General features: G+C 32.1%; 1 protein-coding gene across 2 annotated transcripts in view; it reads right to left on the reverse strand.

Moving 5' to 3' along the window:
- Positions 1–55: 55 nt before the first annotated feature.
- LOC141507349 (pre-mRNA 3' end processing protein WDR33-like) overlaps positions 56–14677 on the reverse strand; it is a 59427-nt gene continuing 44805 nt past the window's right edge. The window contains exons 5-7 of one of the 2 annotated variants that reach the window (XM_074214919.1): positions 13975–14070; positions 13630–13781; positions 56–11882 (exon numbers count right to left, since the gene is read on the reverse strand). In XM_074214919.1, coding sequence (XP_074071020.1) covers positions 11726–11882; positions 13630–13781; positions 13975–14070 — 405 coding nt within the window. In that variant the 3' untranslated portion in view covers positions 56–11725. Of the gene's footprint in view, positions 13782–13974; positions 14071–14677 lie in introns of both variants that reach the window. The other variant, XM_074214918.1, reaches the window with a different exon arrangement.

A 14677-nucleotide genomic window follows, 5' to 3' on the forward strand; every position in this document is an offset into this window, starting at 1 on the left:
GAAAATGAAGGTAAGAATAACACTTTTAACGATAGTAGTTACATTAAGTACTACAAAATTTTAGGAAACTATGATGAGAAAATATGTATAAAAGATAAGAAGTGAACAAACTTTTACAGGTACTTATTTTAGAAGTGCAAATCACATATAAGGAAACTTAACATATGTTCCAAAGAGCAAGTGCCTACAAAGTAAGACATCTATTATAGAACTAAACCTGCAGGAACTTGTCTCAGGCTTTTAAAAACAAAATATATCAACTATGAGTATCTTATCTAAAATAAAAATTTTAAACTGAAAGTTTCTAGGAGTCTTAAGTCTTTAACCCAACCAAAAGAGTTAAAAATACTTCCAGACTTAACAAAAATAGTCTTAAAAATCTAGTACAAGTTCTTTAAAAATAATTTTTGAATAATAAGAATCAGTCATCCATTTGGTAAAGTTTAAACCTGAAAAATCAAAAAATATGTAACACAACCTAATCCGACCTCTCTCCACTACTTACTTCTTAGGAAAATTGTATCTTCTTCATTAATAAGAAATTTGAATTAGGTTGGGCTCGGACAAGATTCAGAAAGGAAGTTGTCCACCATTTATAATACTAGTAACCAATTTTACAATGTCTGCAAAGCAAATGTCTTATGTGTTTTTAAACAACTTACTTTAATATGAAGTTGATAATGAAGTTAATATTAGAAATTGGGGGGGGGAGCAGCTAGGTGGCACAGTGGATAGAGCACCAGCCCTGGAGTTAGGAGGACCCGAGTTCAAATGCAGTCTCAGACAATTAATAATTGCCTGGCTATGTGACCTTGGGCAAGTCACTTTAACCCCATTGCCTTAAATAAATAAAATTTAAAAAACATATTAGAATTTAGGAAATCTTAGCCTTACACACAGCTACACAGATTAAGAGGAGATAATGTAAGTAAATAAAAAGAATTAAAGGTATAAAGGTATAATGTAATTTGATTTCATGTTTTATTGGATTAATAAAACCATAAGAGGGTACATTCTCAACTAGCTTTGCTTATAACTCTTACAATCAGTGTTTAAATTGAATATTATTCTTTGCATCAAGAACTTACCATAGATTCTAACTATAATTCAGTGCCACAAGTCCTAACATGAGAAACTTGTACAGAACATAGAAAAAGTACTGTATTCTATGCTTCAAAAATTTAAGTTGTCCTTAAAACTCTGACTCTGAACCGGCAAATAAGTGTAGTCCCTTCCAAAAACCTAACTAAACCAAACAAATGTCTGCCACTGCAAGGGTACTTAAGTACAGTGGTTTCGATAAGATTTCTCAGTTGAATTTTCAATGTACTTTTCCTTCAGATGTCTCCTGATGTGAGGGAAAAAAGTTGAAAAAGTTGTACTACTAGGTTGTCCATTTCAAAATTAAGAAAAAAATGTTAAGATGAAATTATAAAGTTAAATTCAGTTTTATTAATTTTAAGCTAACATTATTGGTCCTCCTTCCAGAAAATTGGGCCAAATACTTCACTGAGTTTATATTTAAAGGATGTTTAACGATAAGTAATTTGTACTTTAAGTCCTAAATTTTAGAACATTTTAAGAATAACACCAATGAGGTTATGTGATATTAAAAAACCAAAAATTGGATCTCAATACCACAAAATACTTAGAAATATATATTTAGTAACAAGGGCTATGTTAGCTGCTTTATAAATATAATCTATGTAGCCCCTGCCCCCAAGGAGCTTATAATTTGAGTAATCAAAAATGAACTGAATCTCTAGTCTCTTTCCTAATTAGTCAAACCTCAAATTACTCATGATTTGATTATGAGTTAATCAGATCCCTTAGTTGTCTTCCTCTTGAGGACTTTGAGGCATGCCTCATAGAAAGTTTTACAGGAAGATATGCCTTGGTAGTTTTATGAAAGAACTGGGACTCTAGTCCACAACTTCAGATGAAACAATTGACCAGTTTCATGGCATCTCAATTATGCCTGTGTAAACACTGACTGGACTGAACACCAAGCTGAGTGATTTCTTTAGATTTATGTTGTCACCTGAGACGTATCATATAAATAGCACTAGGTTCAAGTTCCATCTCCAACAAATACTGACTCTGACAGGAAAATCATTTCACTTTAATTTATTGGACCAGGAAACAATCTCCGACCTAAGAGGGAAATATTAGAGCATCCCTTTAGAGCATTAGAGGATGCTTTAAGGTTACTGAAGCCTTCATTTGCCCTTTTAACTTTTACTAAAGGATATGGAAACAATTTTCAGTGAAATCTATAGCTAATATTGGACAAATTTAATTTAACAAAGATACTTTTGTACCATTCTATGAAATAAAACTATTTGATAAGGTCAATCTTTTGACTTAGCACCTGGGTAACAAGTATCCCATTTAATAATTCCTAACCCCAATTCTACAAATGTCTTTAAATTCTAAATAATGTAGCTTAAATTAAATATATATATATATACACATATATATTTTAAGTATACATATACTTACCAAGAAATATTATTATAAGTAGTTGTACTTGATTGAACAGTACAATAAGACTATAAGTCTGTATGCTAAATGGCCAGTAGATTTAAAACTGGGTTCTAGAAGACTAACAGTTCCTAATTTTTAAATGGAGCATTTTAAATGAATTTTTCAAGTTAAAGACATAAAACTGTACCATGCAAACCAATAATCCCACTTTTCTGAATAAATCTCAAAAGAAAGGATTATTAACTTGAACAAAAGGGTCACAGTTCTGTAAATAGAAAAGTGGAAAAATTTTCATGAATCTATACAAACTAGCAAAGAAATGAGGTAGAACTCTTTAAGGTACACTGAATGTTGACTTAAAAGTAAAGGTAACACATTAACAAGAATTTAACAAAAATACTCAAATAAACAAAAGTAACAATTAGATGAAGTATAGTCTAAGGAACTGACAAGCAGTTGACATCTATACAAGTTTATTGTCAATTTCACTGCAGTTTTTTTTGTTTTTTTAGTTTTTGCAAGCCAACGGGGTTAAGTGGTTTGTCCAAGGCCACACAGCTAGGTAATTATTAAGGGTCTGAGGTCGTCCTCCTGACTCCAGGGCTAGTGCTCTATTCAATGAGCCACCTAGCCACCCCACTGCAGTCTTTAAAATGAATCTGTTATCTGGATTCTGATTGCCTATTAAAACTAAACAATGTATCACTTAAACATATTTTAATAGGACAGTTAGGTAATGCAGCAGATAGAGCACTGGCCCTGGAGTGAGGAGGACCTGAGTTCAAATCCGACCTCAGACCCTTAATAATTACCTAGCTGTGTGGCCTTCAGCATGTCACTTAACCCCACTGCCCTGCAAAAAGTTTTAAAAAAGTGTTTTAATTACTAAAATTAAAATATAGCAGTACTAAAAGGTAAATACCACCTTACACATTTTCAAAATGAAGGAAACAGATTTCAAAAGGAAAAAATAATTCATATAAATATGTCAAAAATCCAGAAAAGATGATGAAATACTGGGAATTTTATTGGGGGGAGAGAAAACAAAAAATAAGAGAAAAAGGTAATAGCAATATATGTGCAAAGAACTTGGAGGATAAAAAATTAAAGAGGCTAAATTAAAAGGAAAATGATGCATAACAAATTTGAAATAAACTAAAACTACAGAAAATGTAACTGAAAAAAGTACTATAAAAAACTAACATATTATTGGATTTCTTTCAATAAAGATTACTCTGTTCAAAGGGTTGATACTGTTCTGAAGCTACATTTTTTATTTGAGGATCTTAATGAGCCTCAGCACCCAACAAAAATAGAGTGGTACAAAAGTTAGCAAACTCAATCCCATGAGGCATATCCAGTCTGTTTCATGTAGTAGTAACTTTTGATCCTATAGAACATGAATTTTATCCCATTCCCCCATAATAACCCTGTTAAATATATATACACACACACCACACACACACCCCTATAGAAAGTTAAACAATTTCCCCAGGAAATGTTTCAATTAATATTTATATGAAAACTCTGTATCCACTTTCATATTCCTAGCTTTCTATCTCTAAATATAAACCAAGGTAATATTCCAAAACAGGCAAACAGGAATAAGATATATATGGCACTACAATAAAGTTCAGTGGGATTTCAATCACATTTCTGCCCAAGATCACATTAGCTTGTTTTGCTTTCCTGTCACATTGTTTGCTTAATATGAGGGGGATTAATTAACAATTTGGGGTTTTTTTGGCTGGGCTTATTTCTTTTTCATTAAAAGTCAAGTCTCATGAAAGCTAAGATAGTACTTTTTTTTTTAAAGCAAGGGTAGACTATGACAATATAATTTCAACTTGTTCTAGGACCAATGTTAACGCTTTTGAGTCATGGACCTTTCTGGAAACATGATGAGCCCTTTTGACCCCTTTACAGAATTTTTAAATGTATACAAAAAAGGACTTGGGAGCAGCTAGCTGGTGCAGTGCATAAAATTCAGGCCCTGGGGTCAGGAGGATGTGAATTCAAATCTTGCCTCACTTGATCCTTACTAGCTGTATGACCTTGGACAAGTCACTTAACTCCACTAACCCATACAAAAAGTAAAAATAAAATAAGGGATATGACTACAAAGGAAACCAATTATAAGTCCATATCAAACTTGATATTTTAAAGTTCACAGATTCTAGATTAAGAACCCTGCTCTTAACTCCAAACTGATTTTGTCAGGTATATATACTATCCATAAATTTTTGAAAGTTAATCTTCTACAACTTATTTGATATGTGGATAAATATTTTTAACAGAATTAAATTGAAATCAATAGAACAGTTAAAAATCTCCTTTCTGGCAGTCTTGGGATAGTTAAAACAGCTATGGCTATATTATTCAGGAAATATTTCAGGCTACTAGGGTATTAATAAGGCTTGGTTAAGTACTTTTATTAAATTCAAATCACCATGCTCAAAATTAAACTCATTACCCCTCCCCTTGAAATTACCTATTTTTGTAACTTGCCTATTTTACTTTTCCTCTAGTTACCTAGTTTCACGACCTTAATTTTTTTTGCATCCTCTCACTCTCTCATCTAGGTATTTGGTCATTTCTTAAATCTAACTTTCACAAGCTCTCCCTAGCTGCCTCTTTCTCTCACATGAGAGAACATGATCCTTGTTTAGGCTCTTTCTGCTCCTTTTCCTAGATTACTTGGGTGTCTTGTAATTAATTAGTCTCTCTGCATGAGAATCACCCCAGCTCCCAATCCATTTTCTCCACTCAATCTGTCAAAGTAAAATAATAAAAAGCACAACTCTGGCATCAAGATTCAATAAACTTTAGTGCTTCCCAATTAACTCTAAAATCAAATACAAGTATGTCTAGCATTCCCTCATAACCTGATTCTAATCTCCTTTTTTCTTCTTACACCTTACTTTCCACACCCTCCACATTACATGTACAATATGGTTTAGCCAAATCTACCTTCTTGTTATTCCTTATATGTGACACAGCATAAACACTGCATATTTCACTTCTTTGCCTTTTCAAAGGCTATCCCCACTAAGCCAAGAATGTTTTCCATTTTTATGTTACCTTTCACAATCTTTAAAAGCTCTCAGTTCAAATAGTAAAACAATTAAATAAATAGTAAAACATATAAACTGGAGAATTTATTTTGCATCAATTTGTTCTGTAAATGTATTAATATAGTCTTTTTCTACAGAATCTGAGCAATTTGAGGTTAAGGACTGTTCAAGTTTTTTTGTCCAGATAGTCTTAATGCTTAGCATATAAGAAATGTTAAATAAATATTGTGTGATGGGATTCACTTTATTTACCTAGTAAACCCAAATCTATATACTAAAGTTCTCTTCTCTTCCAAGTTATACCTAAATCATCCTGTTTAATGACAGAAATCTCTCTTGCTCATCAGATTGCAGAAGCCATCTTTTCACCTTCTTTTGAAATGTTAGAATTTCATGTCCAGTCTTCCAGCATCACTTGTGTTTTCTTTTATGCCTCAAAGATTACACATGGGTTCCAAGATCACTTGACCTATTACACCTGCCAAACTGAATTCTAAGGTGCATAGAGATTGGGAATGAACCTGTGATTTCATTAAGTACAGTGAAATCCAGGTACATACTAATGCAGCACAAAATATTTGGCAATTTAGACTCTTAGACATGCCCAGAAAACTGTTAAGAAACTGGCCCAGATCAAATAGAATGTAAGAATCAAAGGTGGAACTCAAACCCAGATTTTTCTGGCTTCAAAGCTAAGCTCTCTACTATACTCCAAATTACCTATTAAACAGTATACCTAGAGATGTGAACATCTGCTACATGACAAAAAAGTAGGAGCTCCCAGATGCAATACTGAAAATAAATTAGAAAAGGAAATCAAGATAATTGTGAATACATTAGTAAGGGATAGGTCTTTAAATATATCACTCCATAATCATGAAAAGGAAGCCAGGAAAAAAGAAAGACACATTACATAAATAATTCAAGTAACTTCAGATAATTGTAGTGTGCCCCAAGTAGACTGTAATTCATACAATAGATACTATTTACTAAACTGAATTGAATCCAGCAAAAACAGTAGACTGGTTGATGAAAGGGGCTCAAAAGGAGAGTTCCACCTTTTGTGTAAATTTATAATGACAGAAAAAGAAGTTTGCAAGGTAGAAAAGAGACAGGGCATAGTCAGCCATATCTCCATCAAATTATAACTCACCAGAGAATATGTTTAGGTTGCACTAATATTTTCCAAAACATTCCCTGGAAAAACCAAGGGACCACAAAGTATCAAAGAAATTTACAGAATTAATCAGCACATAAAACACTCCAAAACTACACAAATGACAACAATGGCAAAATGCCCAAGTTTACAATTTAGGTGACCTTTTAAAAAATTAACTAAAAAAATTTTTCTGGCTGCAATTACGGAGAAAAAAGATAGTATTTCCTTCAGGACAGCTTTAGGTAATGCGATATTCTATTTTTCTGAAATGTTCTAAGAAAGAGGATTTATTTTAAAATGAATTACCCAAAATCTACCAGTTATTCCCCTAAATGTCAGTTACTTTATTTCACATTGAAATAACAGGTAAGTTTTATCATTGCAGTCATTGCTAAATGTTTTTTAGTTCTAACATTTAAAATTAGAATGCCTTTTAAGCAGGTCACACAAGGGCAAGAATGGCTGAGTTAAATAAAATGTGCTTTGGTGGTCTAGTTTTTATGCATACAAGAGAAACTTCAAAAGATAATTATGTATTTTAAGAAATATGAAAGAACAAAATATTGAACATTTTTATTGTAAGAAAAAGGAAGAAATGCAAAATTCCCTACTTTGTTTATTTGGCAAAGAAAAATGTGACAGCCAAAAGAAAATGTCAAAAGATTAACAATATTCCCTCCTCTCCAAAGTGTATTTTCTTTCACTGTTAGTGAAACAAATTATAAAACAGTAAATGCCATAATAAAATGAAATCTGATTACTTCTGAACATACAAATTATTTCAGTGATCTGGATAGGAGCTTAATTTTTTTTTCACAAAACACATAAAAATGTTATCAATGAATTTTAAAGATATATGGGAAGGTACCTTAAATGTATTTAAGAAAACTTTTCAAATATATTAGAAGCATCTATTTATATCAAAGCAGAAAGATACCAATAATAATTCTTATAGGTTTCACATATGGATAGGGGTTTATTAATTCCTCTTCTGTAAAACTACAGTGAAAAATAAGCTTTGAGGACTATTATTAGATACAAAAAATCTGCACATGATGAGGTCACAAAATATTATTAATAAATTTTAGGGTTTAGCAATTTCCAATGTTATTATAATCTCACTTAAAATATAAGCCAAAATATACGTCAATACCTTGGCACTAAGACTGTTAAATCTAAAAATGAGATAGGAATTGAAGTTTATCATGGAATAAACAACAGTTTTAATATGACTTTATCTGAAAGTGTTCAAGGAAGAAATATTGTAAGCTTAGTTTGGTAAGAAAAAATAATCTTTCAAATTTCTTCCTAAATTTCTCATAAATATAAAATGAAAAGAATATAAAACATGGCTTTCTACTGAAATAACTATTTTAGACTTAATTTAACAACAAATATTTACTATTCACTAATGAGCCATATAAGTCAGTTCATAAAGCAAATGATCTTATTCTATTTGTTATGCCAAATACTTTAAATATGAGTCTTACGATGTTTTTTTAACAAGTCTGTTATTCATATTCAAAAAGTATCCAAGAATAAGAACTTTCTAATTTATAGATAATTCAGAATTTGCTGAAGATTCCATATTGTTTCTTCTGTTCTTTTTACTGTTCATCTCAGAAAAATCTGATGGTTTAAGGGTTGACAACTACACCTGTACATCATGTCTGTAACCACTCACAAGGCAATTATCATAAAAGTACTAGCTATGTACTATTTACCTTTGCTAGACTATTGAAAGCTCACTGTAGACAAGGGTTGTCTTACTAATTACCTTGAATTTCACAGAGCAATTAATAGATAGCAGAATCCTAGTAACTATTTTGCTGAAGAAAATTCTGAATTTAAGTTACTAAACTAAGGGTCTGCTTAGGTTAGCATCAAATACATAACTGAGTAACAGGCAAATTTTCAAAATAGTTACTTCTCAGGGTAAACAATTATTTAATCATTTTCTCCTCAGTAGTATTTTAAACATAACAATAAATGTGTATTAAATGAAAAGGATTTGCATGGATTGTGGGCAGTGAATTGGTTTATGATATAATGTACTATTTAGTAAAAGAGATTGTTCAACAAATTTTTCTTTTTTTTTAAATCAGTTTTTGCCTACATAGGGATCAACCTAGGCAATAATATATTAGAAATTGTATTATTTTCTTCCTTAGAGGCCTAGATTAATACAAGGGTGTGAAAAATATTAAAGAGTCTCTCCTCAATAATTTGTTTTTCTTTCACTTCAGCACAAAGAAATTCAAAAAGGGCACCAAAAAAAAAAATAATAATCAACATGAAACCATGTGTCCCAATGATTGTCAATGTCTGTAGTTCAGAGCCCCTACAAATCTGAAGCTTGGAACTATAATCATGAAAATAAAAGATAAGAATGTTATTAAAATATATAGAAGCTATTATTATAAAACCAGCATAGGCTACTTGGGACACTATCAAAGCAAAAATGTGATTTCCCAAACCTTTGTAGTTGGTTACCCTTACACCTGATTTCATCATACATTATATAATCTACCAGAAATAAAAGTGCAAATCATAATACTAACAGGAAAATCTCTTCAGATTAGTTTTGGCTTTTAATCAATTTTTAAATGTTCATAATAGAAGTTGGAAATTAAGGGATGAAAGAAAGAAAAGAAAAACTTAACAGTATTATTTCAAGATAACATTCATAGCCTCCTCTATCAGAGCTTACATTATGAGTCAAATAGGGAGAAAAATCAACTGGAGACATTGGATGAAGAGGAGATCACAGTAGCCCATCTTCTTTAGGAAAAAAAATTTATATACATATATATATATATATATATATATATTTCTATTAAGGGCAGCATGGAATAATATTTAGGATACCAGGTTGGAGTCAAAAAGACTCAAGTTCAAGTTTTACCTGATATATTTCCTGGGTCCTTATACTCTCAGGACCAGAAGCAACTTTTTTAAGATTATAATTTATAGATTAGTTGCTGATCTGCATTTATGAAGGATTATCTATGGATCATTCCCTCCAACGATGAGGTTCACAGGTACAGACCAAAAAATGTACATTATTCTCATCTGCTATTCTAGTCCACAGTTAAAACAAATCTAGTTTTATATTCAACTTTCACTCAAAAGTTATTTCCATTTTGATCTATCACTAAAGAAAAAAACTCTTTCATTTAACATATGTACTTAAAATTAAGAATTAAGAGCACTACTGACAAAGAAAATAGAACAGAATAGAAAAAAAATGTTTGAGTAAGATTTGGGAATCTTAGATTTAGAGCTCAAAAGGATCTCAGAGGCTTCCATTCAATTCCTTAATTTTAGAGAGGGGCAGCTAGGTGGCACAGTGGATAGAGCACTGGTCTTAGAATCAGGAGGGCAGGAGTTCGAAACTGGCTTCAGACAGTAATTCTTACTAGCTGTGGGATCATGGGCAAGTCACTTAATGCTGATTGCCTTGCATCCAGGGTCATCACCAATCATCCTGATTCATATTTGGTCACTGAACCCAGATGATTCTGAAGGAGAAGGTGAGGCTGGTGACCTAGCACAGAATTGCCTCACTCAAATCCAATGCATGTGCTTGTCATGACATCACCTCCCTAATGCCATAGTCTTCTTTGAAAATGAAGGACAAACATTATCATTTTTGAGACGATGAAACAAAGAAAAGAAGTGATTTGTTCAAGGTAACAGTTTAGTTAAACAGCAAAGCTGGGAATTGAACTGAGGTTTTCCAAATCCAAATGCAGCATACTTGTACCATTAACAGTCAGGAAATACTTCAGTGACTTTGAACAAGTCACAATATATAGGCCAAAATAAATACATGCTTTAAATATGATGTCTAAAATTATTTTTGCTGAAAAATTTAATAATTACATAATCATAATAGTGTATAAACAATATGCAAATTGAAGATATTTTTCTTATTCTAGTATGGAATTATTGTTCGGTAAATATAAAGTAAAATCTAACAATTTTAGTGATTAAAAAGTAACAATATTTCCTTGTCTGAACTGTATAAGGCAATTCACAAAAGAAATTGCTGGACCTCTTTTAACTGTTCACAAGGGAATTAATTACATTAAATTAACCATGAACAGAAATGAAAATCTTGAACACCAATTTCTGTTAGCCCAGTCTTTTTTTATTTATCCATGATTTTAAACTTATAGTAAAAAGTGCATTTTATTGACCATGATTAAAACAGTATAAGTTGTTCAGGCCATATTCATAAAAAAATAAAACTTCTGGACCAGAATTATAACCAACTAGTACAAGATACAGCTTATATGATCCAGTTTGAGTATCTGTGTGTAAATGTGCAGAGCTATCTATTACAACATATACAATGCAGTGAAAAAGATTTCATTTTTAATAATAATGTTGCCCCATCCCCTTTGGTCACTATAAAGGCTGACCAAGCATTAGGGGGTTTCAGAAATAAAAAATTCATACAGTAGTGTTAAAATACCAAAAAATGATAGTTTCGAGAGTGTTCTACATAACTTATGAGTGACTATTAAGCAAAGTTGAAGAATATGTGGCCCAAATGTGGTGCATGGAAAACTAATTGCTTTAATTTATGCATCAATACAGAAAAGTGTAGTTAATGGAACATAAAATTTGTCAAGCAATAAAATTTGTGAGAATATTTCTAGAAGAGTTATTGCCATGAGAATGTGAACAATCAGAATAAAATGTCATCATCAGCATGTTGATATTCAGTGTTTATTAATAAAAATGGCACCCAATGTAAGAAACAGGAAGTAATCAGATCCCCTTCATAAGAGGTATATTTAACGGCAACTAATGTGAAAATATATTTGTACCCAACTCCATGACCAAACTAACTTTAAGGAAAAAAAAATACTGGAAATCTGAAAAGTGGGACTTTAAAAAAATTGTGTACTACTCAAAGTTCTGCTTCCCTTAAAGATTATACCTAAGAGTTTAAAGGTAGAATGGAGAAGAGTTGGTACTGTTGTAGTGTGATTACTTAGCTAGAAGTGTCTTCCCTATTTAAATAATTCCAATCAGTACTGTTGATACACATACCTCGAAGAATTCTTTCCTCATGGCAACGTAGAAAGTCCCAGATTCTAACAGTTCCGTCATCAGAGCATGTAGCAAATTTATTATCCGTGGGTGAGAAACTGTTACATGAAGACACACAGCAGGGGAAAGAAGTCAGCATTTAACAGATTATCTGTGCTTCTCAGACAGGGCAAAATAAAATACTGTATGGTGTTATTAACAGGATGAAAGGAAAGTAGCCAATAATGGTGCCGTTAGAGAAGGGTTCCAGCTGAAAGGCACATCTTAACAAAAGATGAATTCAGCGGAGTATTTATTCCTGCTTCCTAGTATTCAATCCTCTATTCTGAGAATTTATTTTAAAAAGTGGCCTAACAATTTACTCTTTTAAAACTAATTTTGCATGTTCCCAAAATATAGCTTTGTCCATTGGTGCCAGCAAAAAAACAAGGGAGTGGGGAAGATGGGAGAGCAAGAGGAGGGATTGGAGGTAAGATACAAAAAGACACAAGAACAAGCTGAACTAAATTAATTATATAGTTTGGCAATATTTCTGAAAACATGCCACTGTGAAATATGTAATAATAACAATGCTCAGTATGTTTTTATGGAAAAAAATATAAGTTGAAGTAGGAAGACAGTTGTATAGTGTTTGCTAAAGAGTCCTATGTAAAATGTTTCTAATTCATTTGAAAATGTCTGTATGAAGAAGTTCCCCATCTCTTTCTTAGAAAATCCTATAGAGGTTGCTTCCTATGGTGTTTCTAAAAGGAGAAAGGAATTGTGATTAAAGCCCAACTAACTTCTGCAAATGAAAGGCAGTCACTTCCTTTTCAGTGCGATTAAAGTTTACCAAATTTCCCTAATTTATTTCAAAAGTATCACTGTTTTAACTAAGGAGGACTGATGTGGCAATTCAGTGTATGGATGACACTAAACCAGACAATTAAGCACAGGTACATTTATCTGACTACTCCATAAGACACAAAAGGAAAAAAGAGTGATTGCCGTGGGTGATGTTTTTGTAACAATGTCAACCTTCTATCACACAAGGGCCACACCAACCTAAAGGAATGCTGCATAACTTTATTCTGAGGCTGCAGCAATTCTTCAGATTCAAATATGAAACATTTCTTCAGTTTTACTGTACATACTGAAAGATTATATTTAACAGCTTGCTGAAAATATCATTTTAAACTCTACTTTAAAAAAAATACACTTTCATTACTGATATATCAACAGTGAATCAGGAGAAATGTCCTACAATCTTCTTGTCATGATTTGCTTGCTTACAATTTCAAACCTTGAAGAACCCATTCATTAATCCTTTAATGTTTTCCACAACCAGAGAGTTTATCAGTGAGGATTTTTAGTACTAAAACTTCTTATCTGAAGTCTTGGAATAACCAAGCCAACCAGTTCTTCACCTAAGCCTTTTTCTTGCATTTGTTGAGAACTATGTAGGTGTTTTATTTCTGCAGGCTTTTATATTTTATTCATTTTGATTATTAAAGTCTGAATTCTTTATTTAGAATGAAATATTCTTGTCTTACACAATGAGCATCAAAAAGGAATAACTTAAATACATTGTAAACCATAAATATGAAGAAAAGAATACCAGTGCAAAATGCGGCAGACAATACATCTCTAACATATTGCAGAGGTGGATACTGGGACAATACTACTTCAGAAAGGTGCCAGCAAAATGTTGAGTATGTGAAAACAAAGGAAAATATTCTTTTTCTACGGTGCACAAAGTTTCCCAGAATCTGACAGAGCCCATGCATCTCTGCACCCAGCATACAATTAGAGATCAGTCTAACCATGACAATAGGAACTACAGAAAATGGTATATTGTGTATAAACCTGGCCTCTCTAATCGCCTCCTTATGTGCCTGGAACATCTTGACGTTGTTCATGTTGGACTGCCAATATTTCACATATCCCCCGTGGTCTGCCGTCAGCATCCACATGTCATTGTGTGACCAGGTCATGGCCCTCACTGGGCTATCGTGAGCCTGTGGAATCACAAAAAACTTATTAGATACTACTTCTTCCAAAGTTACCTGATCTACAAAACCTAAAGGAGCACATACTGTGATTCTGTGTTACAGCAGTGTTTAATCTTGGTCTACGTTCTAAAATTATGTAAAATGAGTACACTTTGCATTCTTTATAGTCCAAGGACCGCCTTCTGATCAATACAGTTACCTGTAATATTGTTTCAAAATTGAAAGTGAGTCCATTCCATAGGGTAAACTCTCCACTAGAAGCCCCAGTAACCAACCGTCTACCTTCAGGAGTCCACTGGGGAAGGGGAAGAAAAAAAAAAAAGAAATGGGTTAAAAAAAGTCAAAACTTCCCCAGAAATTTGCTGTTTCATGATTAAAGTTTAAACATCTTTACATTCTTCCCAAGTAAAAGATAAAAATAGAAAACCTTGGCTTTTGCTTAAAAATACTTCGCACTGCAGTTATTTGAAATTATGTTAACCAATATTGCTTTAGTCTATTCACTTAAAACATTCAGTGAAATATACTAAAAATGAGTTTCACGTTATATTTAAAATCACTTGTACAATGCATATCTACAAACAGGATATAGATTATATTTTTACAAATTACACAATAAACTTATGCAATATATATATATGAGAATCAATAAAGACCATCTCATGAAAGAAATTAATACAAAAATTATCTTTACAGCTTGTTCTTATATGGCCAACCACAAAATTCAAGAACTCTAAGAAAACTTAATTTTCTAGAACTAGTAGTAACCCAGTTTTGGGAAGAAACATTAAAAAAACATACATTATGAAATAGTGTTGGTTTATTACAATAAAATTATAAATCATATTAATTTATGTTTTCACTCAAAATTTAGCCAAATATATAATTTCTGGCAAAACCTC

Source organism: Macrotis lagotis, chromosome 1 (genome assembly GCF_037893015.1).
Source record: "Macrotis lagotis isolate mMagLag1 chromosome 1, bilby.v1.9.chrom.fasta, whole genome shotgun sequence".
Lineage (NCBI taxonomy): Eukaryota > Metazoa > Chordata > Mammalia > Peramelemorphia > Peramelidae > Macrotis > Macrotis lagotis.